Source organism: Hyaena hyaena, unplaced genomic scaffold, assembly GCF_003009895.1.
Source record: "Hyaena hyaena isolate Hyena2069 unplaced genomic scaffold, ASM300989v1 scaffold_350, whole genome shotgun sequence".
Classification (NCBI taxonomy): domain Eukaryota; kingdom Metazoa; phylum Chordata; class Mammalia; order Carnivora; family Hyaenidae; genus Hyaena; species Hyaena hyaena.
The window spans coordinates 1,252,606-1,278,058 of NW_024080980.1; the positions used below are offsets into that span (position 1 = coordinate 1,252,606).

At 39.5% G+C, this 25,453-nt stretch overlaps 1 protein-coding gene across 1 annotated transcript in view; it reads right to left on the reverse strand.

Annotated features, from left to right (window-relative positions):
* The window catches only part of DYNC1LI1 (dynein cytoplasmic 1 light intermediate chain 1), a 40,049-nt gene extending 14,723 nt beyond the window's left edge, over nt 1–25,326 (reverse strand). Inside the window, exons 1-5 of the mRNA XM_039249837.1 lie at nt 25,096–25,326; nt 24,820–24,893; nt 4,628–4,744; nt 3,633–3,863; nt 1,134–1,303 (exon numbers count right to left, since the gene is read on the reverse strand). Of these exons, the coding sequence (XP_039105768.1) occupies nt 1,134–1,303; nt 3,633–3,863; nt 4,628–4,744; nt 24,820–24,893; nt 25,096–25,241 (738 nt within the window). The 5' untranslated portion in view covers nt 25,242–25,326. The remainder of the gene's footprint in view (nt 1–1,133; nt 1,304–3,632; nt 3,864–4,627; nt 4,745–24,819; nt 24,894–25,095) is intronic.
* Between the last annotated feature and the right edge of the window lie 127 nt (nt 25,327–25,453).

Here is a 25,453-nt window from a genome sequence, read left to right on the forward strand (position 1 = left end):
AGATAATCTCCTTTGACTTGAGAATTTTATAAATCTATGACTCATCTGACACGAATTCAGGTCCCTATAAGCTTAGCATTTTTCCTTTGAATATAAGACGTTTTTATAAGAGGCATGTTGTGGTGTAAAACAGAATATCTGCCAACAAACAGCTCTTTGTTGAAAAAATGAAACAAAACAAACCACACACAAAAGCATTCTAGTGCGAGAGTTTAAACACAGTTTTACAGAAAAGGTGTGTAACTTTACACCACAATCACTATTTAAAAAGCAGACACAAGACTTTAATTATTTTAACTATCCCCATCCCTTTGTTATTGATAATTTTCATAGTTTATAAAGTTAAAACTTAACTAGATTAAAAAATTTTAATCATTTTTATTCTAAAGATGAGTAAGTTCTATACCTTCCTTCAATTACATGTGCAAATTTTTACATTTTACAAAAAACAGTAATTTTTAGATCTCAAAATGGTTTATATATTCTATCATTTCCTTAATTACTGCATGACTTACAAATAATAAAGACCTACTACTTAGGAACAAATGGGAAGAGGATGAACTCGAACTATAAATTACTTTTAAAGGAAATTTGATTATAAAGTGTATACAGTGACAGAACTCATTAACAGAATTTTGATGACAGCAATCCTATCAGAACCTCTTTAGTAAATAAAAAGCTCTTGATAATTGCATATCAATTTTACATAATGAGTGGTGGTAGATGTTGAAGTCTATTTGATTTTAAGTACATAATCTTCTGATTTAGGATATCAGTGTATCACAATTTAATGTGGAAAATACATTATTTTGTAAAAATTAATACTGAAGTTATCATCTGACCTGTATTACTTCTACTCAACCGACTCTACAATGAAGCCTAACTGAAATTAGGAATATGAAATTCAATCACAAACAGAATATGTGAAGTAACATTTTCTTTCAAAGGAACTATGATTAAGATCAGAAAATCAACATGTGATTATCATTCCATATTTTAAACTATTATTTATATTTGCTAAAAAAGATTATCTAGGAAAGCTAATGTGCCAAATCCAAAAGGAAGCTGGAAAACAAAATGGTTGTTCACCCACGGTTAATGCCACCAGTAGAATCTCTAGGAAGGAGGCTAACCTTTGTGCAAACTACTAGTACTGGGATGCCCAAGTTATGTGTAAGTGTGTCCGCACCCAGAGGTAAAACCACACTGTCGTCTTTATCTTCTTGTGACCCAGTATTTCTTCTCTGAGGAGAGGCTGGAAAATCTTCTCCCGGCTCTACATATTCTTGGAAGTCTCTAATCACTGAAAATCAAAGTAAATAACTTAATATGTGGTTCAGAAATTGCTTCATTTCAGCAGGTATAATCTCAATACGTATTTTATGAGAGTTTATATTTAGTCTTGTGTAAGAGAAGAAACGGAAAGGGTTTGAGAAATCTGTCTCAAAGACAGAACAGAAACAGCAGACTCACATTAATTATGAGGAGGCAGAGTACAGCACTGAGTGCGTTCCAAAGAGTGGGGTGCAATGTAAGCTGGTTCTGCCTGGGCAAATTACTTTGGGCAAGTCACAACCCAGCTTTGCCTCTCTATATTCTCTAATTCACAGAGGTCACTGAAAGGATTAAAAAAAAAATGGGTGTGCATGTGTGTGGGGGGGCGCTCCACAATTTAAAAGATCCAGATGACTTTCTAATATTACTTTCCTTTCTCTAAAGACCTTCACTCAGGTCTCCTTACCTAGGTGCTAGGCCATATTCATTCTGTAACCCTGGTAAAAATTAATGCGATATTCCCAACGCTGATAAATTTTTAGAACTCATTTGCAAGACTGTCAAAACCTTCACTTAACAAAAAGTCAACGTGATTGTATTAAGAGCCTTAACAATGTATACTCTGACTCCGTGATTACTCTTAAAGAATTCTCAAGGAAATAATCGGTGATACAGGATTTCTATATAAGGCTGCTTTCCAAGTTTAAAAGCAAAATAACAAATCTGGAAACAAATGATTCACAGCGTAGGATTAAAACTGTATATGAAGGAATTCTTTTAAAAATTCTTTTTATTTTTATTTTTGAGAGAGAGAGAGGGGGTGGGGGGAGAGCAGGGGAGAGGAGCAGAGGGAGAGAAAATCTCAAGCAGGCTCCATGCTCGCCCAGAGCCCAACATGTGGCTCAATCCCATGACCGTGGGATCATGATCTGAGCCCAAATCAAGAGTTTGATGCTCAACCGACTGAGCTACCCAGGCGCCCCAAGACTGTGTATTTCTGACAAGCTCCCAGCTTGACGGAGGGAATATACATGAGGGAATAGGGAATTCTCTATAGAATCATAAAGGAGGAAAACTCTTAAACTTACATGGGGTCAAGAAGAGGGAACCTTGGGCGGTTGAGTGCAGTTCCTCCAGGAACCCAGGGGCATGCGCACAACCTTGGCAGATCTGGTAGCTACTACCCTTCAAATCAAAGGGTGAAATCTAACAGTGATTCTCAAGTTTTAGCATGAGCACCAGAGTAACTGATTCAGTAGTCAGGGGTAGAGCCTAAGACTGTGTTCTTCTAATTTTTTTTTTTTTTTAATGTCTTATTTATTTCTGAGAGAGAGACAGAATGAGCAGGGGAGGGTCAGAGAGCAGGAGATACAGAATCTGAAACAGGCTCCAGACCCGACGAGGGGCTCAAACCCACAAACCGTGAGATCATGACCCCGAGCCGAAGCCGGACACTTAACCGACTGAGCCACCCCGGCGCCCCAAGACTGTGTATTTCTGACAAGCTCCCAGCTGTACTGATACTGATGCTGTTGGTCCTGGGACCACAAACTGAGACCCACTACTATAGTATAAACTGAGGGGGGAAAAACAGACCCAAAGGCAATGGCCAATAGGGAAAAAGAGGTACAGATTAAAAGCAGTTAGACATCTATTTCAGTAATTTAGGACATAGATTCTCCTCAGTCCCTACTATTTCCTCGCATATAAATTCCAGTAAGCTATCAATCTTCCTCTAAAAATTATAATCAGCTAACAATAACAAAGAGAAGCAGATTCCATCTGCATATTTTGTTAAGCAAAGGACATTGGCAAATGAATAACTCTCAGTGAAATTAAGAACTGTGACAAGTGACTTACAATTTGTTAGAGATAACCCTTGTTTTCATAATTTATTTGAAAACTTCCAATTTACATGGGTATGTACAAATATATACTTTGTAAATCATAAAACCAGTTTAACATTTTTATATTTACGTTGTTAACATTTTTGGGGCACATTTCATGTTGACAACGTTGATAAGAGTGCTTTATTTACCAAGAAATGACACTGCTGAAAATAAACAGTTGAAAAAGATTCAAATTTTTTTTTAATCCTGAAAATCTACTTCCCAAATGAATATTTACATCCCTTTGGCAAAGGAGAAAAGGCACCTCTACTGCGCAGTCTGCCATTATGTATAGGTTTCCAATTTAAAACTACATGAAAACCTAGCACATCAAATTGAATTTCAAAAACAGTAGTCACATCATGTTTCCTTCATTCAACCTTATTCAAAGTCAAAAAAATGCTAACAGTTACAGTAGCTAGGACATCAGGTGTTTGAAATCTATATTCCTATTTCCAGACTACTCACACTTTTGTTCCATTTCTTTCATTTCTTCAGGAGGAATTTTCAATTTGTCAATATGTTCTCTAACAACACTTGCCCATTTCTGCAAAGAATCCAAAGCAGTCCAAGGCTTTGACATATCAACAACCAGCATAACTAGAGTGTCCTTCAGAGAAATGGCATCCAGTGAAAATCTGAGGAGGCCCTTGTGATACAGGTCTCCATCTAAGATCCATACGTTACATCTTGTTTGATCTACAAGAGACAAAAGAAAATTACCAAGGCAACAGGATTAAGTTATTCCATTACCCAGCTAACAATACTACTTGGTATTTTACGGCATCTCCACAGAGGATGTCTCCTTTGACAAGGTTCGACTACTTAGGTCACAGCTATCAATTTAATAATTGTTCAATTTAATAATTTAAATTTAAATTGTTCAATTTTATAATTTAATAAATGTTCAGGAAAATAATTTAACTGCCAACACAGAACACCAACAGCCTGTACTTCTTATTTCTCAATCCCAAATCACAGGCTGAATAACATGTTTCTATTCTTACCATCAGCATAGAGAGCTGTGCATATTCAAGATATTATACACGGAAATGAGAACACAAGTGATGTGTACAAGAAAAGAAGAGCTGATCAGATTGAAAACAGCTGGGGAGTAGATGGTATTTTTGTGTCAAAAATGAGAAGGTGAAAAGGGATTGGCAAAACAACCACAGGATATTATTACTTCAAAATTTGAGGGAAAATGAACTGAAAAGTTGAGATACTTGAAGGATAGCAAGAAAGCTAAAGTCTGCACATTAGAATACCTTCAGATGTTAAAAAAATATCACCATAAGAATTCCAATCCCAAGCCAATAACAGTACGTCCACACATAACTGGCAGGACACAGCAGGACCCCCAGTAAAAGATGCCACACTAAGAAAAGTCAAAGACTAACATGAGCAGGCGACAAACCTCAGAAAGGCCTCGGACACTTGGTTTACGTACAAACGACACTCACCGTCTCGGTCTTCATCGTGAACATTTAAGTACAAATATTCCAGTCCTCTTCCTTTCTTATACTCTTCTATCCCCTGAATTTTTCTTATTAAGCTTGTTTTTCCAGCTCCATCCTCACCTGTAAAAAAGGACAATCCTTTTAAACTATAATATGGATTCTTTTAAGGATGCTTTTTAGTGTCAAGTGAAAAACTCCACTGGAACTAACTTCAACCAAAAGGGGAACTTGATGGAAGATATCTCGGTAACTATAAAGTTGAAGATGCTGACTTCCCCTCCTGGATTCTTTGTCCTGGTGTCTCTGCTCTTCCTTTAAAATCTGGTTCTATCCCATTACAAATGGCTTCCTCTGTGGGCATTTTTCAGGAAGTTCAACTTTTATGTCATCCTAGTTTATCTAAAAGGAACAAAAGACTTTCTCTATTGGCTTTCAGTCTGAAGAATCTCAGGTAAAGACTCTTAACTAGCCCAGTTTGGGTCATGTGACCACCCATGGGCCACTCGTGGAGAATGGAAGATACATCAAAATTGACCAGGCAGGGAATTGTGGCTATAGCCTCACCAAAACCGTAAAGAAATATTCATAAGAAATATTAATAAGCGAGAGGGGTGGGGATAGTAAATTGAATAAGAACAAGGGTACAGGGAATGCAGAACAGACAAAAATAAAATGTAGACTAAAAAAATATTAATAGAAGAACATAAGAAACAGCAAATATTTGGTAAGGATGTATAGAAAAGTAACCCTCATGCACTGCTGGTGGGAATGCAAACTGGCACAGCCATTATGGAAAACAGTATGGAGGTTCCTCAAAAGTTTAAGATGGAACTACCCTACCGAACAGTAATCACCCTATGGAGTATTTACTCCAAAATACAAAAACACTAATTCGAAGGGATACATTCACCCTTATGTTTACCGCAGCATTATTTACAAATTATGGAGGGGGCTCAAGTTCCCATCGACAGATGAATGGATAAAGATGTGGTGTGTATGTACAATTCAGTCATAAAAAGGAATGAAATCTTGCCATTTGCAACAACAAGGATGGAGGCTGGAGTATAATGCTATGTGAAATAAGTAAGAGAAAGACAAATACCACATGATTTTATTCACATGTGGAATTTAAGAAAGAAAACAAGCAAAGGAAAAAAACAGAGACAAACCAAGAAACAGACACTGAATCACAAAGAACAAACTGATGGTTACCAGAAGGGAGGAGGTGGGGCATGGGTGAAATAGGGGATGGGGATTAAAGAGAACATTTATCATGACAAGCACTGAGTAAAGTATAAAACTGCTGAATCAGTATATGGTACACCTGATACTAATATAACATTGTATGTTAATGATACTGAAATTAAAATAAACAACTTAAAGGGTGCCTGGGCGGCTCAGTGGGTTAAGCATCTGACCTTTGATTTCACCACAGGTTCATGATGATCTCATGGTTCGTGGGACTGACCCCTATGCTGGGCTCTGCACTGACCCCACAGAGCCTGTGTGGGATTCTCCCTCTCCTTCTCTCTTTGCCCCTCCCCCGCTTGCATGCCCCCCCTCAAATAAACATTTAAAAAAAAAACAAAAAAAAAGGACTTAATACAAATATTAGTAGCCAGAAATTACATGATTTAAACTTGACAAAAGTTATAAACTTTAAAACAATGTTTTGGCGAGGATTTTTAAATATCATAAATCTATTTAAATTCTACATATTTCTGTCCCATGGGCTTAGTTACTTTTTAAAAAATTTTTTAATGTTTATTTATTTTTGAGAGACAGAGAAACAGAGCGTGAATGCAGGAGGGGCAGAGAGAGAGGGAGACACAGAATCCAAAGCAGGCTCCAGGCTCTGAGCTGTCAGTAGAGCCCTAGATGGGCTTCACACTCATGGACCACAAGATCATGACCTGAGCCAAAGTTGGACGCTTAACCAACGGAGCCATTCAGGCACCTGTGAACTTGTCTAGTTATTAGCAATATCATGTTAATGGTACTTATAAATGTGAATTTCTTAGATCTAAGGACTTATTCCTGAAGAACATTCATGAGTTCTCTGAAAATTTAGAAATTGTTTTCATGTTAAACTTAAAAAAACTATATAGGTCTTGGATCTTCTGAATGACCGTCTTTATATCTAAGTGTTGCCACAAGACTGCAGTACTCACTTCTGCACAGGTGTTTATAATCCTACTGGTGACAAGCTGAGGCCAAGTAATGCAGACAGAACAGAGAGAAGACACACAGACCTGTCAAACTCAAAGGAAAGTACCCCAGAGTAGGCAGTCCTATATTCAATTGAACTGGGCAGACTGGTTCTTTTTACGAACTATTTTCCAACACTTCATAGCAATCAGTGTCACCTTAAGTAGGCAATAAAGAACGTGTCATTAAATGAGTACTTCTTTTTCAGCACTATTTTTGCTGTGTGCTACTAAAATGTCCACTAAAATAACAGATTGGGTTGAAAATAGTAGTATCTGTGATAATGACAATGATTATACCCATGATGATCCATCATGCTTAAATGGATATAATAAAGTTAACCAGTAAAAAATAGAATACACAAACACTTCTGCTATTAAACCCAACACTGGCTTTAATTTCAGTGGAAAATGTGTTATATTGATTGCTAATTTGAATTTTATCAATTCATTTCACTGGACTAATGGTTCTCAAAAATGTACCAGACTCACCTGGGGGGCTTCTTAAACACACATTGCTGGGCCTCCCCTGCTGGGTTTCTGATTCAGTAAGTTTGGGGTGGGGTCCAAGAATCTGCATTTCTAACGAGCAACCAGGGCCGCTTCTGCTGCCAGTGTTGGGACCGCACTCTGAGGAATCACTCCATTAGACATCTACTACACTAAGTACTAGGAATACAAAGATCCATATATCAAAGTCACTGTCCTGTAGGAGGCTCACGAAACTGGGGAGGGAAAACAAATAGGGGATGATTTCAAGACACTGTCATCAGGTCTACACTGGAGATATGCAACAGCCAGGAAGCCAGCCCTGTGGCAATACCCTAGTCTTGCCAGGAAGTCAGAAAGGGCTTTGTAGAGATGGCAGGTAACACTTCAGCCAAATCTTGTAGCGTTAATGAGCCATGGACAGCTAGTCATTCCAGGAAGTAAGGAAAGCATATACAGAGGCCTGGAGGCAAAGAAGTGTCCTTCTACAAAGGACAAATAGTTTGAATGAATGTTAGGGTGTGAGGGGAAAAGGAGCCAGAGTGAGAACAAGTACAGAATGCCAGATCATGAAGGGCATCTTATGACAGGCTGAGAAGGTCACACTTGATTCTGAAGATAATGGGGAGCCACTGGCAGTGTTGAGGTATTTTAGAAAGACCTCTAGGGCAAAATTGATAAGTTTAGGGATAAAGAGACTAGGTAACTAGGTATTACTGGTATTATTACTCCTAGCAAGAAAGGAGGTAGGCTTGAACTAAGGTAATAGTGGTGGGGACAGCTGTACTCAAAGCAGACTTAGTTGGGAGTTGGCAGAGGGAGGAGGAGGAAGACACAGACATCAGACAAGGTTCTCTCCTCACTGCTTCAGGAACAGCACCCTCTCCTACTCAACCACTTAGCCTCTGAGGTGGCTGGTCCTGTGTCTTCCTTGCAGGCTGCTCTTCCATCCCCACCCAGTGTTTGTATTCTCCAGGGTTCCTTCCTCAGCCTTCTTCTCTTCTCACTCTGAATGCAATTCCAGGAGAAGCTCCGAACACAACTTCCATACCCTCTATGATCTGGTGACACAGGGATTTCCTTCCAGCCTTAGCCTCTCCTGAACTGCTAAATGGCCATCACTACTTGGATGTCTCTTCATACCAGATACTTCATTTGCAAATATCGTCTCCTATCTGATAGGTTGCCTTTTGATTATGGCCTTTACTGTGTAGAAGTTTGTGGGGGTTTTGGTTTTTTTTACATTTATTTTTGCTTTTACTTTCCTTGCCTCAGGAGACATATCTAGAAAAATGTTGCTACAGACACTGTTAGAGAAATTACTGCCTGTGCTCTCTTCTAGGGCTGTAATCCACTTTGAGTTTATTTTTGCACATGGTGTAAGAAAGTGGTCCAGTTTCATTCTTTTGCAGATAGCTGTCTGGTTTTCCCAGTACCAGCTGTTGAAGACACTGTCGTTTTCCCATTATATATTCTTTCCTCCTTTCTCGAAGATTGACCATATAAACAATTATATGGCTTATCTCTGGGTTTTCTATTCTGTTCCATTGATCTATTTGCCTCTTTTGGTGCCAGTACCATATTGTTTTGATTACTACAGCTTTGTAATATAACTTGAAGTCAGGAATTGTGGCACCTCCAGTTTTGTTTTTCTTTTTCAAGATTGCTTTGGCTATCTGCGGTCTTTTGTGGTTCCATACAAATTTTAGGACCGAGGTATTCTAGTTCTATGAAAATGCTGTTGATATTACAAAGACGTAGTCTTGTTCTACTGTTATACATATCTTCTAACCACATTATTTGTTAGAGTTTTTTTCCCTCTTTTTTTAGATCTTTAGGCATTTAACTCCTGGCCTCTGCCTGGTTCTCTTCTCACTATATAAACATGCTACTCAAAAGTAAACATTCACACTGGGGCACCTGGGTGGCTCAGTCGGTTAAGCATCCGACTTTGGCTCAGGTCACGATCTCACGGTTCATGGGTTCGAGTCCTGTGTCGGCTATGTGCTGACAGCTCAGAGCCTGGAGCCTGCTTCAGATTCTGTGTCTCCCTCTTTCTCTGACCCTCCCCTGCTCACACTGTCTCTCTCTCAGAAATAAATAAAACATTAAAAAAAAAAAGTGAACATTCACTAAATTCTTACCACACTCCAATCCATTCCCCATCCTGCAGCTGAGTGATCTTCCTGAAACAATTTCCTCATGCCATTTCTGCCTCATAAGACCCTTCAGGGTATTCTAGTTAATGACATATGAAAGTTGAAGTATTTAGAGCGGAAATAAACTAATATCAGCAACTTACTTTGTAACGCATAAATAAAAGGGTGGAGCAGTGAAACATTTATGTGATAAAGCAAATACAGTTAAATGTTGATGGTAGAATCTAGGTTTGGGTATGTGAATATTCACTTCAGAATTCCTCCAACATGTTTGGAATTAGGGTCTTCCTCCCACCCTTTAAAAAAAGTTTTTTTAAATGTTCATTTATTTTTGAGAGAGAGACGGAGTGCGAGTGGGGGAGATGCAGAGAGAGAAGGAGAATCCAAAGCAGGCTCCATACTCTGAGCGTCAGCACAGAGCCTGACACAGGGCTCAAACTCATGGACCACGAGATCATGACCTGAGCAGTTGGACACTTAACTGACTGAGCCACCCTGGCACCCCTTCCTGCTGCCTTACAATAAGGCCTAATGTTCCTTACAAAAGCCACCTAATTTTTCTGCCCCTCTCTATACCCCATATCCCACAACCCATATCCCATAGCCCACATGCTAGGCTCCACATGCAGAGCCAGACTGCACGCAGTCTCCCAACTCTGTCTCCACACATGCTGTCGCTTCTTTCTGGAATATTCTTCCCTTTCCCTCACACCTGGGAGAACCCCAGCTTATCTTTCTGGTCAGTTTGGTTTCCTTTAGGAAGCTTTCTTTGCCTCCACAAGTCTAGTTATGCCCTCTCCCTCATCCTCCCACCAACACACTGCACACTTAAAGACACATCAATGTAATGTGTCAGCTCATTTATGGGTTTCTTTCAGGAGAATGTAAGTCTGCCAAGTCTGTCCCCTTCATTCAACAGATATTCTTTGGGCAAGTTCTCTTAACAGTAAGCAGGATATAAAGTCCTTGCTTTTAAGATGCTTAATTATCCTATTCTTTTTTTTTTTTTTTTAACTGTATTATTTTGAGAGAGAGAGCGGGAGCATGAGGTGGGTAGGGACAGAGAGAGAGGGAAAGAGAGAATCCCAAACAGGCTCTGCACTGACAAGGGGATTGATCTCATGAACTGAGCTGAAATCAAGAGTCGAATGCTTGCTTATCTGAGTGAGCAACCCAGGTGCCCTGAAATTATCCCATTCTTAACAGGCACTGTCCCTGCTTGTTCAACAAGAACACAAACCATGTTGTCTTAGTCTCTTTGGGCTGCTATAACAAAAATACCATAGGCTAGGTGCCTTTTAAACAACAGAATTTATTTCTCACAGTTCTGGAGGCTAGGAATTTCAAGATCAAGGCACTGGCAGATCTAGTTTCTAGTGAGGGCTTGTTTCCTGGTTCATAAACAGTTGTCTTCTCACTGTGTTCTCACATGGCAGAAGAGGTAAGAGAGCATTCTGGTGTTTTGTTTTGTTTTTTTATGAGGGCCCCATTCATGAGGCCTCTGCCCTCACAACCTAATCATCTATAAAAGACCATACCTCCTAATGCCATCACACTGTGGGGTAGGATTTCAACATATTCATTTGAGAAGTACACATTCACTGAATAGCACCCACCGCATAGTCAGAAGAGCCTTTACCAGTATTCATTGACTCTTAATCACAGCTATAGTCTCTATTTTCATAACTATACCCCATCTGTAATTGCTTGTCCTGGGCCTTTACCCACAATCTATTAAAAATAATTTATCCACTCATATCTATAAAACTCAAGTGGCTACCTCTCAATAATAACAGATCAATTAATCATGTAAATGCCTAATACATACCTCCTTCACTAAACTTAGAAAAGCTTTCTAGTCCTTGGAGATGGCAGTATTCAGCTGTCTTGCCACAGCCAAGATGTACTATGTTTAACAAGATTAAAAAGTCCATCATGAACCCTTTCTCTTTATTCTATTATGCAATTAGAAGGATTAAAAAATATTAAAATTCAGAATACCTCTATTTGGCATTGACAGACATCTAAAAACCATCTTTACTGGCCAAACCATTTAAGAAACTAAAGTCACTAAATTCCAAGTTATTTTTAGAAAACAAAACAAATAGCCTAAGAGTTTAAAGAGTGAAATAAAACAAAAGAAAAATAACTATATACATATTTCATTCCAAGCAATTAATATACCTTAAAGTAGCAAGTAGGGCAATGGGGCCTGTGTGGCTTTAAAAAAGCAATCTACAGATCCAATGCAATCTCTATCAAAATTCCAGTGGCATTTTTCACAAAAATAGAACAAACAATCCTAAAATCTGTATGGAACCACAAAAGACCTTGGATAAACCAAAGGAATCTTGAGAAAGAAGAACAAAGCTGAAGGCATCGTGCTCCCCAACTTCAAACTCTATTATAAGCTACAGTCATTAAAACAGTAAGGTATTGGCATAAAACAGACAGATATACCAATGGAACAGAAAAGAGAGCCCAGAAATAAACCCAAGTGTATGAAGTCAATTAATTTATGACAAAGGAGCCAAGAATATACAATAGGTAAAGGGTAGTCTCCTCAATAAATGATGCTGGGAAAAATTAGACAGTCATATGCAGAAGAATGAAACTGGACCATTATCTTACACCAAATACAGAAATTAACTCAAAATGGGTTAAAGACTTGAACATAAGACCTGAAACCATAAAGTTCCTAGAAGTAAACACAGGCAGTAAGCTCCTTGACATTGGCCTTGGCAATGATTTTTTTAAAACTGACTCCAAAAGCAAAAGCAACAAAATCAAGAATAAACAAGTGGGACTACATCAAAGTAAAAATTTTTTATACAACAGAGGAAACCATCAACAGAATAAAAAGTCAACCAAATGAATGGGAGAAAATATTTGCAATTCATAGATCTCATAAGGGGTTAATATGCAAAATGCATAAAGAATTCATACAATTAGCGAAAAAACAAACGATATAGTTAACAAAATGGCCAGAAGGCATGAATGGACATTTCTCCAAGAAGACCCAAAAGGCACATGAAAAGATGCTCAACACCACTAATCATCAAAAAAAAAAAAAGCAAACCAAAACCACAATGGAATATCACCTCACACCTGTTAGAATGGCTAGTATCCACCATCTGTAGCAACGTGGATAGAACTTGAGGGTGTTAGGCTGAGCTAAATAAGTCAGGCAGAGGACAGATACCATATGTTTTCACTTATAAGTGGAGCAGGAGGAACTTAACAGAAGACCATGGGGGAGGAGAAGAGGAAAAAATAGTTGGGGAGAGGGAGGAGGCAAACCATGAAAGAGTCTTGAATACTGAGCACAAACTGAGGGCTGACAGGGGTGGGGGAGAGGGGAGGGGGGGTGATGGGCATGGAGGAGGGCACTTGTTGCGATGAGCACTGGGTGTCATATGGAAACCAACTTGACAATAAACTATGAAAGAAAATTTAAAAAGAATGGCTATTATCAAAAAGACAAGAAAAACAGATGTTGGCAAGGATGTGGAGAAAAGGGAACCCCTGTGCCCTGTTGGTGGGAGTATAAATTCGTACAGCCACTGTGGAAAATTGTATGAGATTCCTCAAAAACTTAAAAATTTTGGTATTTTGACCATATGATCCAGCAACTCCATTCTTGGGTATTTATCCAAAGAAAATGAAAACATACATGTACCCGCATGTTCATTGCAGCATTATTTATAATAAAGATAAGAGAACAACCTAAGTATACATTGATGGGTGAATGGATAAAAGAAGATGTGAGATACACACACACAATATTATTCAGCCATAAGAAAAAAATGACATCTTGCCATTTGTGACAACATAGATGGACCTTGAAGGCATTATGCTAAGTGAAATAATTCAGAAAAAAAAAAGACAAATGCAGTATAATCCCTCTTATACATGGAATTAAAAAAAACCCAAAACCCCCCAAGCTCATAGATATAAAAAACAGAATGGTGGTTGTGGGGATTGGGGGGGGGAGGGGGTGGAGAAGGATGGAGGGAGGGCATCAAAAGAGTGAAATTTTTAAAAAAAGTATTCAGGAGCACCTGGGTGGCTCAGTCGGTTAAGCATCCGACTCTTGGTTTCAGCTCAGGTCATGATCTCAAAGTTCGTGAGTTTGAGCCTCGGGCTCTGACCTGACAGTGCAGAGCCTGCTTGGAATCTCTCTCTCCCTCTCTGCCCCTGCCCTGCCCTCTCTGCCTCTCTCAAAATAAATAAATAAACTTAAAAAAAAAAAGTATTCAATGCTAAATACATAAATAAAAAGGCCGAAGACAAAAAACTCCCCAGAAATATAGGAATATTTGGGTGACTTTTATGACACTAAGGGGCATTACAGTACAAGAATCAATGATACAGACTATTAAAATCGCATAAACACTTCTTAGAATCACTTAGAATGAAAGCTTAAAATTCTCCTATGTTATCAAAGCCAAAAAGCGCCATGGAGAGCATGGAGAAAAATAAATAAATAAAGTAAAAATTCTCTCTCATGACCAAACCATTCAGGAAACAAAAGGCACTAAATCCCAAGTTATTTTTGAAAAAACACAGACCCTAATGGTTTGGGCAGTAAAATAAAAGAAAAATAACTACATATTATTTCATTCTATGCAATTAATATATCTTCAAAGCGGCAAGTAGAGCAATGGGGCTTGTGTGACTTCAAGAAATGTTGGAAGAATTTATCTACCTGTCATGAATAAACTGTAAAGAAGCTTTATCTTCAGTTCCTTGGCCTCAGCTGGCAGTGAAACAGACATACTGGCTTTAAGTGTGCCAGCCAAATCGTTACTGATCTGTAAACATACACTCACACAGTACTGAGAATTCCTGTTTAAGTAGACTAAGATGAAAGTCCTTCTATAAAGAGCCCTTTAGTGATGATGTTAAGTTATTCTCTAAATATTTTATCTAAATTTGCATTTTTTATTAGATTTTCTTAAAGAGGGCATATTTGAAAGATTTTTTTTAAAGCAAACTGATTATTTCATTAGATAAAATTATATTCTAATAGAGTTATTTTCATGTCCTCATCCAGGTGCTGGGAAACTTTTTAGGTACAGAACTTGATAGCAGGGGCGCCTAGGTGGCTTAGTTAGTTAAGCTGCAGACTTGAGCTCAGGTCATGATCTCGTGGTTTGTGGGTTCGGGCCCCACATCAGGCTCTGGGCTAACAGCTCTGAGCCTGGAGCCCGCTTCCAATTCTGTGTCTCCCCTTCTCTCTGCCCCTCCCCTGCCTGCTCTCTGTCTCTTTCTCTCTCTCAAAAATAATTTAAAATTTTTTTTAAAAAAGAACTAGACAGCAAATATTTTAGGCTTTGTAGTTCACACAAGGTCTCTATCACATATTCATCTTTGTTTTTTTCTCCTTCCATCTCTTTACAAATATAACAAACTATTTCTGGCTTGTGGTTATACAGAAATAGTCCATAGGCCAAACCCTGTCCTAGTGGATGAACCAAAGGAAGAAAGATGTGTTGACTTCATTACAGTGAAATTCCCCACAGCAAATAAGTCTGTATTGAAAATTATTTGTCTGAGAACTGTTCAAAAAAGTCACTCTCTGTGAATCAAGTATAAGATCCAAGCACCAAAAGAACCCAGCTTTTATTTTTTCATTTTTTAAGATTTTATTTTTTTAAGCTTATTTATTTTGAGAAAGAGCACATGCACAAGTGGGTGGGAAGCAAAGAGGGGGAGAAAATCCCAAACAGGCTCCTTGCTGTCAGTGCAGAGCCCAACGCCCCACGGAGGGCTTGATCTCACAAACTGTGAGATCATGATCTGAACCAAAATCAAGAGTTAGCTGCTTAAAAGACTGAGCCACCCAGGCACCCCTTAAAATTTTATTTTTAAGTAATCTCTACACCCAATGAGGGGACTGAACCTATAATCCCGAGATCAAGAGTTGCATGCTCTGTCAACTGAGCCAGCCAGGTGCCCCAAAAGAACTTTAGTTTTAGCATAAAGCAATAATGGCCATCAATTCTTACTTCTTTTCAGCTCAAATTTGAAAACCAAACTGATTATAAAAGAAAATCTCCATAAACTCCATCAAAACAGTATACAGGTAAAGATGTGCTCATGATATTGTTTTATCTCAACAGATCTCTAATTCCAAACCAGATGTAAAGTCCATAAACTTTATAATGACAATTTAATTAACAGATTTAGAAATGGGAGGAGTCAGAAGATGTGATTTCTAACTGTAACAATATTATTATTAGTTATTATTATTATTAGTTGTGTAAACCTGGACAAGTATTTCCATTTGTTTCCCATCTTCTAAATAGAGGAGAGTAAAACCGGACAAAATTTATGGTGATGGATTTAAAGTTCTATGCCTATTACCAGTTGTTACTTCTTAGTCAGTGATACACCAGAAATAAAGTTTTTATAAGACAGCAACAGTGTTTTTAAAGATAACATAAAAACATGAATCACATGAAAATGAGCTGTCAAAGCAAAACACTTAAGCACTCAAAACACATTAATAATAGCCATCTTGAGCACTTCTAGTGCATGTCACTGTTTGAAGTGTTTTACAAACATCATCTCATATAATCCACACGATAATCCTAAAAGGGAAATAGTATAATCTGAAAGATCAAGCAGTTTGTTAACCCTGAAGGGTCAGGGTTAGAATCTAGCAAAGCTCCTAAACACTACAGACTACAGACATTGCCATTGTCCCTGGAGCAGCTTTTGGTCTTCCCCCTCAACATACACAGGAATGACGAAAGGTAAAATAAGTGGTCCTCTGCCTCCCATTTCTCCCAGTTCCCTCTACTGTTGTCATGGAAGGCCGAAAAACTGTGCTTGCTCTTCTCACCTTGCACAAGCTTACATGCCTGATACCTGCTTTCTATGTAGAGCTTTGCTGCACATCCCCACACCTAGACTGGATCTACCATGGTCTACGGCATCATGATAGTCAGAACAGAAGGAAATCTAGGCTGCCATGTTCCTTCTTTATCCAAGTGAGACACCAACATTGTGAAGTTAACATTTGTTTTATTTGGCCTTGCATGATGTAATCACCCTATTTTTATCTGAAAGCTCTGGTGAAAGAGCCATGAGGGGTCTTCACCGGAACTGCTTTTGGACTCCTACCTTTGGCATGGCCTTCCCTAGGTTATCTGGATGACCCTTGCCAGCTGGGGCCAGGGAGGAGATGCTATTAAGCAGCTGTAGCATCCGCACCAGTGGTTGTAAGTAAGCATTTATGCATGGCTGTTCAAGACTACATCCCTCTAACTTGTCAAGGATTACACGTAGAGTGGAAAGTCAGACAAGCCCAATCTTGAATCCTAGCTCAGCTGTGTGACCTGGAGCTCAAAACCCTCTTCTGTAAAAAAGCACGATACATAATAAAGCAGAACACCCAAGTAACAGGAATAATACATGATGTTCCCATCCCATCTGTGGGTCAAAGCCCTACCTTTGAGTATTATCATTCAGTAATTCACATTAAAAAATACAATTTGGGGTGCCTGGATGGCTCAGTCGGTTAAGCATCTGACTCTTGATTTCAGCTCAGGTTCTCATGATCTCACAGTTCAGGAGTTGGAGCCCCTCGTCAGGCTCTGTGCTGACAGTGTGGAGCCTGGAGGCCACTTCAAGTTCTGTGTCTCCCTCGCTCTCTGTCCCTCCTTCGCCCCTGCGCTCTCTCTTGCAAGCGCGCTCTCTCTCTCAAAAATAAACATTAAAAGAATTTTTTAGATAGAATTTATCCTTTATCATTTCCTTCACTTTCACATTGACTAGACATGAACTGAAAACCACTGATCTTAATTCAATAAACATTTACAACAGCCAATAAATGCTAATCCCAATGGCTATTAACAGTTCCAATGCTCCAGAAGGTCAAAGTCACACTGAAGTAATAGTTTTTAATCAACAAATATGCTATATATTCTATAGTTAAACTGCCTTTAAATTAAGATGCCAATGTTTAACCTATCTACCAAATAAGTAAAGATTAAAGTGAACAATCCCTAGAGTTAGCAATGGTGCTAGACAAATAAGAACTCTCATGTACTGATGGTGAAGGTAAAATGGCACAACTTTCCTCAAAGACTAGTTAAAAAAAAAAAAAAAGACTAAAAAAGTAAATACTTTTGACTTAGCCATTCAACTTCTAGGCATTTATCCCAAAGATAATACTGGGCAAGTGGAAAATTAAATATAAACATAATAATCTGTCTTCTCATCAATTATAATTATGGTATAGCTAAATATATTATTCAGTCACTAAAAGGGAGAAACCTATATCTATTGTCATAAAATACATAAAGTAATTTAAAAAATCTGATTTTTCAAAACAGTATATAAGGTTTGAGCCTATTTGTTTAAAAAACAAATATAAAGGTACACTTGAGTGGCTCAGTAGGTTAAGTGTCTGACTCTTGGTCTCAGCTCAGGTCTTAATCTCAGGGTCATAAGTTCAGGCCCTGTGATGGGCTCTACACTGGGTGAGGAGCATGCTTAAAAAATGAAAAAACCCCCACAAATACATACACATAGAAAAAATGAACACGGTATCTCCAGGTGGTAGGATCACATGTTATTTTCATTTTCTTACCTTCATAAATGTTTTTCTCTCGCTTGGACAACAAACAGGTATTACTTTATAATTTAAAACAGTGACTTCCAGGGGCACCTGGGTGGCTTGGTCAGTTGAACATCGATTTCTTGATTTTGGCTCAGGTCATGATCAGGGTCATGGGACTAAGCCCCAAGATTCTCTGTCCCTCTCACTGTTAGTGCTCTCTCAAATAAAACAGTAACTTCCAATTTTGAGAAGAAAGTGCTTTAAGACATAATTTCTTTTAGTTCTTTTTATTTATTTTTAAATGTTTATTTATCTGAGACAGAGCAAGTGCATGGGAGGGACAGAAGGAGAGAATCTCAAGCAGGCTCCAAACTCAGCACAGACCCCCATGCGGGGCTTGATCCCACAAACCTGAGATCATGACCTGAGCTGAAATCAAGAATCAGGCACAGGCTCCTAAGTGGCTCAGTTGGTTAAGTGTATGATTCTTGATGTTGGCTCAGGTCATGATCTCATGGTTCCTGACTCTGAGCTCTGCATCAGGCTCCTCACAGACAATGAAGAGCCTGCTTAGGATTCTCTCTCTCCCTCTCTCACTGTCCCTCCCTTGCTTGTTCAAAATGAATAAACTCTATCTTTCTTTTAAAAAATGAATAAACATTTTAAAAAAATCAGACACTTAACCGACTGAGCCATCCAGGTGCCCCTGTTTTGGTTCTTTTAATCCAAGTATAAAAAAAATCTCAGTTAACAGATCAGAAGGTGGTACTTTATCCACAGTCTCACAGCTTCAAATGGTAGAAAGGGCTGAGTCTGAGACCTGGTGCTTCTAGGTAAGGTTCCATCAACTGCGCTGTCTTGGCGTATTCCACTAGCTTTCAGCTACTGTAACATGCTTCCTCAGTCTGCAGCCCATAGTGTTCTTTTCCCCATGTTTCCTAGCAAAATTTTACTCAGATACCAGCTTTCCTGCAAAATCTTAAGCGACCTACTTAGTAATTATTTCATACTGATATATTTGATTTTACTTCTTTGAGTCTTTTCCCAAAGGAGTTTATAAGCTCCTGGAGGGCAGGGATGGAGTCCTATTTATGTCTGTTTTCCACAAATGATTCAGCAAAGCATTTTATGCATAGCACATTCTAATAATGTCTGATAAACAAATGAAGGAAGAGATTATCTGTTTTTATCCCTGATTTTTTAAGTAAAATAAAGCCTAAAAAGATCAGTCCATGGTCACTCACTTACTGGGTCCTTTCTTTTTCCTAACTCAAGCTGTGCCCTTGTTCACGTGTGCTCGAGCTCCCTTCTCAGTGCTGGAGGAAATATATGAATTCCTCCTAACACCTCTTACACCTACATTCAGATATACATCTAGCTGGAATAACAATGATACTTAAGTAACAGCGGGTCATCATTTATTCAACATCTACTTACTGAGCCTGTATCATGCACCAAACATCACAGTCCATCAGCCAGAAACCTCTATTAGCTGGCATCTGGGCTTACTGACAAAATTGATGCCCATAATACCCTAAAGCAGGGGTCTACAAACCTCAATGCACAGGCAAAATTTGGTGCTGCCTGATTTTGTAAATAAGGTTTTGTTAACCATCACCACACCCATTCATCTATTTATGAATTATTTTTGGCTGTCTGGGCACTACACAGGCAGAGCTGAGCAGTTACAACAGAGACCATATAGCTTGCAAAGCCTAAGTTATTTATGATCTGGCCCTTCACATAACAGGTCACTGACTCTGACCACTGTAAATTGTTATATTTGGCAATGTTTAATAGTGCTAGCACATAACACGCAGTAAATAATTTTGTTAGTTCTTTAAAAATTACTAATGCAATATCATCTATATCAGTATCAAAATGTGGTAACATTCCACTCTTTGCATCATATTCTCATGACCAATCATTCCTGAAAAGAGCATTAACATACTTCCAACTGATAAAAGTCTGTTTTCCAGAAGTCCTGGAACCTTGATGATCTTTAATCCCAGCTCCTCACAAGTTAAGAGTTTCAGACTGAATAATCTCATTATTTTCAAAGTTAGTCCTCACACAGACTACAGTAACACAGAGAAGGTTACTTCTCTGAATGGATATCTAGTTCCACCGTGTATCTTGAGGTTTCCCACCAATAAATCAAGCATAACAGAAGCTATTTTACTCCTGAAAAGAATGACTGTTTCAAACATACTTCCTGAAGCTGCTCAGCATTCTGTGGGGTTTTGTCGGCTACACATAATCCTGGAAGGGTGCCTTCAGAGAAAAATAGAGACTCTAGGCTGCTTCCCTGGGTGGAATCAAACAGCCACAGTTACAAGGAAATATTTTAAGATTTTATTTTTAAGTAATGTCCACATCCACCACGGGACTCGAACTTACAACCTGGAGATCGAGTCATGTATTCTACAGATTGAGCCAGCCAGGCACCCCAATACTTTAATTTAAGCCCAACTGTGGTAGTCCTCAAAATATTTTTTAAAAAATATTTAATAACCTGGGGTGCCAGGGTGGTGGACTCAGTTAAGACCTGACTCTTGATCTTGGCTCAGGTCGCCATCTCACTGCTTGTGAGTTTGAGGCCCGCATCCGGATTTGCACTGGGGCAAAGCCTACTTGGGATTCCGTCTCTCCTTCTCTCCACTCCTCCCCCATTTGTGATCGCTCTTTCCTCTCTCTCTCCCTCTCTCAAAATACACAAATAAAAAGAAACTTAAAAATATTTAATAACTCACAGCTTTGGAATTTTAAAAAATTATAGAATGTGTATCAGATAAGATTTCAGAGATCACTAAATCAAAATATTTTAATTTATAGATGAGAAAGACCTGATTTGCCAAAGGACCAATTAGTTTTCATTAATTTATGTTGGCTTCCAATCATAAAGTTATATTGATGTTCTATTTATAAGCCAGGCACTGTGCCGGGGGCCAAGATTACATATGTATCTCAGTAAAACAATTAATTCATTTAATCTAAATCAATGAGATTTTTCGCAGTGAAACAGATACATCAGAGAATCAGATAAAATTCCTTTAACATCTTACTTTTCTTACAAAGAAAGCTCCCTTTTCTTTTAGGGAGACAGTCCAATGTATAGGTTAATACTGGCTCTGGAGGAGCCAGGGTAGCTCAGTCCATTAAGCTAAGCATCCGACTTTGGCTAAGGTCATGATCTCCCAGTTTGTGAGTTTGAGCCCCACGTTGTGAGCTGACAGCTCAGAGCCTAGAGCCTGCTTCAGATTCTGAGTCTCTGTCTCTCTTTGCCCCTCCCCCACTCACACTCTATTTCTCTGTCTCTCAAAAATAAATAAAAACATTAAATTATATATATATATGTATGGGGCACCTGAGTGGCTCAGTCAGTTGAGTGCCTGACTTTAGCTCAGGTCATGGTCTCATGGTGTGTGAGTTCGAGTCCCATGTCAGGTTCTGTGCTGACAGTGGGAAGCCTGGAACCTCCTTTAGATTCCGGGTCTCCTTCTCTCTCTGCCCCCTCCACCTCTCAAAAATAAATAAACGTTAAAAAAAAAAAAAGAATACTGGCTCTGGAGGTAGGCTACACTATTTAGATTCCTGATGTTGATTCTGGCTGTGTAACCTTATGGCAATTTACTTAACAGCTCTGTTTGTTTCTTGATCTTTAAGCGGATAATCAAATTCTGTAAACAATCTTTTCCATGGCTCGTACATATAAGTGCTCTATAAATGTTAGGTACTATTATTTTCCTTAGGGAGTTTTCTTAACAAAACATAGGAAAGTAATCAAGATATGGAGTAAGTGCCCTTTAAAAAGCAGCTACTAAAATATAATTACAAACACTGTAGTAAAAGTTGATTAAATATAAAGGGTAAAGAGGAAAAAATGGTTCTTCAAGGGACAATTTATAAGTTAAATCCTACTTAAAATACTAGAAGTTTTGTCTTTAATATTAAAAACTTCATTGAAGCTCATTCTCAAAATATTTCAAGAAAGAAAATGGTTGAATACTAATGTCATAGTGTTTCTGGGTTTCACTAAGGGTCCGGTCTAGGCACGTTAAATGACACCTTAAACACAAGTGTCATAGCCCAGTGGTGTCCTCAATAAGCTTCAGCCTAGAATCCAACAAATGTATGGATTTTACAAAACAGTTACTGGTGTCTTTACTCAAAGACAGCCTTTTTAAAAAATTATGCAGTAGGAGGAATATGTGGCACTCTCTCCCTTGCAAGGACTTAATATCAACTTGGAAAGCCAGGCCAGAGTCACAGAACACAGGGTCTTAAAAGCTGTGTGACCTTGGAAAACTCACTTAACAGGTCTTTAAAATTCATGATCTCATCTACAAATTGGTGCTAGTATCTACCTCTCAGATTTGGAGGTGGTGAAAGAAGGGGGCGGGGGGCAGAGCAGATAAACTAAGATTTCTATGAAAATGCTTTGAGAATGGCCCATAGACTCGTATACACCACTGCTCCTGATCCTTCTGGCCCACAGGCACAGGGAGGAGAAACCACGTGGCAAGCTAAGGTTAAACTGCAATTTGCATTTCAGTAAATAAGCCTTGATAAGTGTTCCTATTGCAGGTTGTTTTCGGAAATAATTCCAGAGATCGCCATAATTCATGAAACGCATATTAGGGCCAAGCATCCTTTTCTGCCTAGCACCCTGAAACTCCTAACAAAGAAAGCCACAATCTCTATTTCTATATTTCTTCCCTCCACCAGCACAGACTGAATGCTGCCTAACATGTGATGGTAAAATATCTTTAAGAAATCTTTAGAGGTATTTTGAAAAGTTAATCCTATTTATGTAATCAGTATAAAAATCTGCTCTTCCAAAGCTGAAAAGGACTTTGATGAAAATCCCAATAGTACTCAAAGAAAAATTTTAAATTTCAAGCTTTTATAAACTGATACTAGACGGAGCCTCACAAACTATTAAGCTCATAAGGCAGGAAATTTAATCTATTCTAAGTATGGAAGGATAGAAGTGTCTAGGGCCTCTAAGTACACTCAGTTGCATACTCTGATCCAGTGTCAAAGGCAGGTTAAAAAAGGGGTTAAAAGAAAAGCCTGGTGCAACCTCAGCACAAATACAGAACATCAAAAGTGAACAAAACTGTCAATTTTGTTTCACTACAAACAGAATCATCCAATAGTATCTAACACACACGGATAATACGAGAAACTTGCAAAATGAAAACACTGTGTAGGAATCTTATCCTCAGAATGACAGTATTTGAAAAGAAGTCTTATTTAACTTGAAGTAATTAAAAAATAATCCACTTCAATGAGGTCACAGTAAGTCCATTTCAGTTTATAATTAACAGTAATTTGTTTAAATTAATAAACTTAAAACATTTTCTGGAATTTTTGGGTTTTTTTTTTTTTTTTTGCTTTTGGACCCTAATCTATCTCTGCCCTATAAATATCACTTATGTGGACACTAATTCAATATTTAAAAAGAATTCTAATAAAACAGTTTCTAATTGAGAGAAATCCATCACAAAAAGTCACTGTGCTGTTATCACTTTACAAGTATTATCTCATTCAGTCTTCCCCATAACTCTAAGTGGGAGGCATTATTATTTCTATAATATCCATTTTAAAGATGAAGAAACTGAGGTTTGTAGATACCCAGGAACTTGTTTACGATTATAAAGCCGTGACTGAATCCAGGCTAATCTGCAGTAGGTACCTTCATTCACATTAAAAACAAAGTAAAAACTAATTTTTCAGCTAGCTCCTTGTAACTTTAAAGAACATCAAGAATCATATATTCAACATTGGTGGTATTCATGAGAAATAAGTAATTTGTTTCCACCTAAACATTTCTATTAAAAGCAGGCCCTAACAAGTAGCATTTGACTTGTTTCCTGTTTTTCGATGTACATAAAACTAGTCTTGACACACCAATACCAAAGTTTTAAGTTTTAACCATCATTTTATAAGCCAAGCATCTATATCTCACATTTAAAGAATATGAAGAAATGTCTTCTGTAAATGACTCAGGAGCTAAGCCTGCAAAAATGTGAATCAGTGATTTATTCTCCCTCAATATTCTCTATGCTTATCCTCAGAATCAGTAAAGAAACAAAACATGTAACCTCCAGAGAGAAGAGAAAATACAGAACAGGAGAATTGAGCCATTAGACCCTTTCACCTTACTACAAGCATTTGGCTCCAAGGGACTGGACTAGTAAGGTGTTACACCGCCTTTTACAAATATCAGAGTTGTAAGTGACCATTAAAAAGGCATCTGCAATGCGAGTCCATTGTACCCGAAAAGCTGAATCAAATAGGAACATTTATCACGATTACCAGGTCTCAATATCTAGCTTCCCTGTCAATTATACAAAGAGTCAGTTATTAAATATTAATGGCAAGCCATTTGCACTGGAGCTCTTGCAAAGAGCCTCTTGCTACTAATTTTTGTTATGAAAGAAAAACCGTCCTTATTTTCTAGGGAAACTCCAAGCCTCTAGAATCCCTCCGTTGGGATATCACATTCTGTCCTTCCCATAGGAGACTGTCAGGGCCACCTCCACACGCAGGGGAGGAGGAAGGGCTCTGGGGAAGGCGGTCCCCAAAGGTACCGGGGCCCAGGGTCCCCGTGCCCCTGCTCCCCCAAGCTGTCAGCGACAGGTCCGGCGGTGGGGCGGGGCCAGGCCCGGCAGTTCGCACAAAGCGAGCGAGCGGGCGGGCGGACCCTGACCCGGGCCGGGGTGGGGACGGGCGGGGCGGAGCGAGGCGAGGGACACTTACCCAGCAGCAGTACGTTCTTCCCGGCAGGGAGCTTGGAGCGCGAGCGGGTGGAGACCTCGCTGAGGATGCAGGACCTAGCGGGGAGCAAGGCGCACGCTGAGGCCGGGGGCCGGGACCCCACCGCGGGAGGGACACCCCGCCTCGGTGCGCTTGAGCGAGGGCTGCCCGAGAACCAGTGGCCTGGGCCCGGCGCCGAGTTTCGGCGGGCACGGGATCCCGAGGTGTCCGCAGGGCCGGCAGTGCCCGCGGGGACCCAGGGAAGGGTGGGGTCGTTACCAAAGGTTCTGCCCGTCCTCGTCGTCGCCCGCTGCGGCGCCGCCGTTGCCGGATGTTAGCTCGTTACCCAAGGGGCCGCCCGTGTAAGTCGAGGCTAATCCCGGCGGAGAGGAACCGAAGGAGCCGACTCGCCCCACAGCCGCCATCTTGGTCGGGAATCACACCACTCCCGGCAAAGCTGAATGAGCTAGGCGGCAGCCGCGGCGGTGGCGGCGGCGGGAACCCGGATATGGAGCGCTCAGCACACGGGAGCGGGGCGGGGCCTGCGGGGGCGGGGCCGCGGGCCCTGCCGGGACGCAATGAGCGAGGGAGGACGCACTGCGCGTGCGCTGCAGTCTGGCCGGCGCGCGGGAGGAAT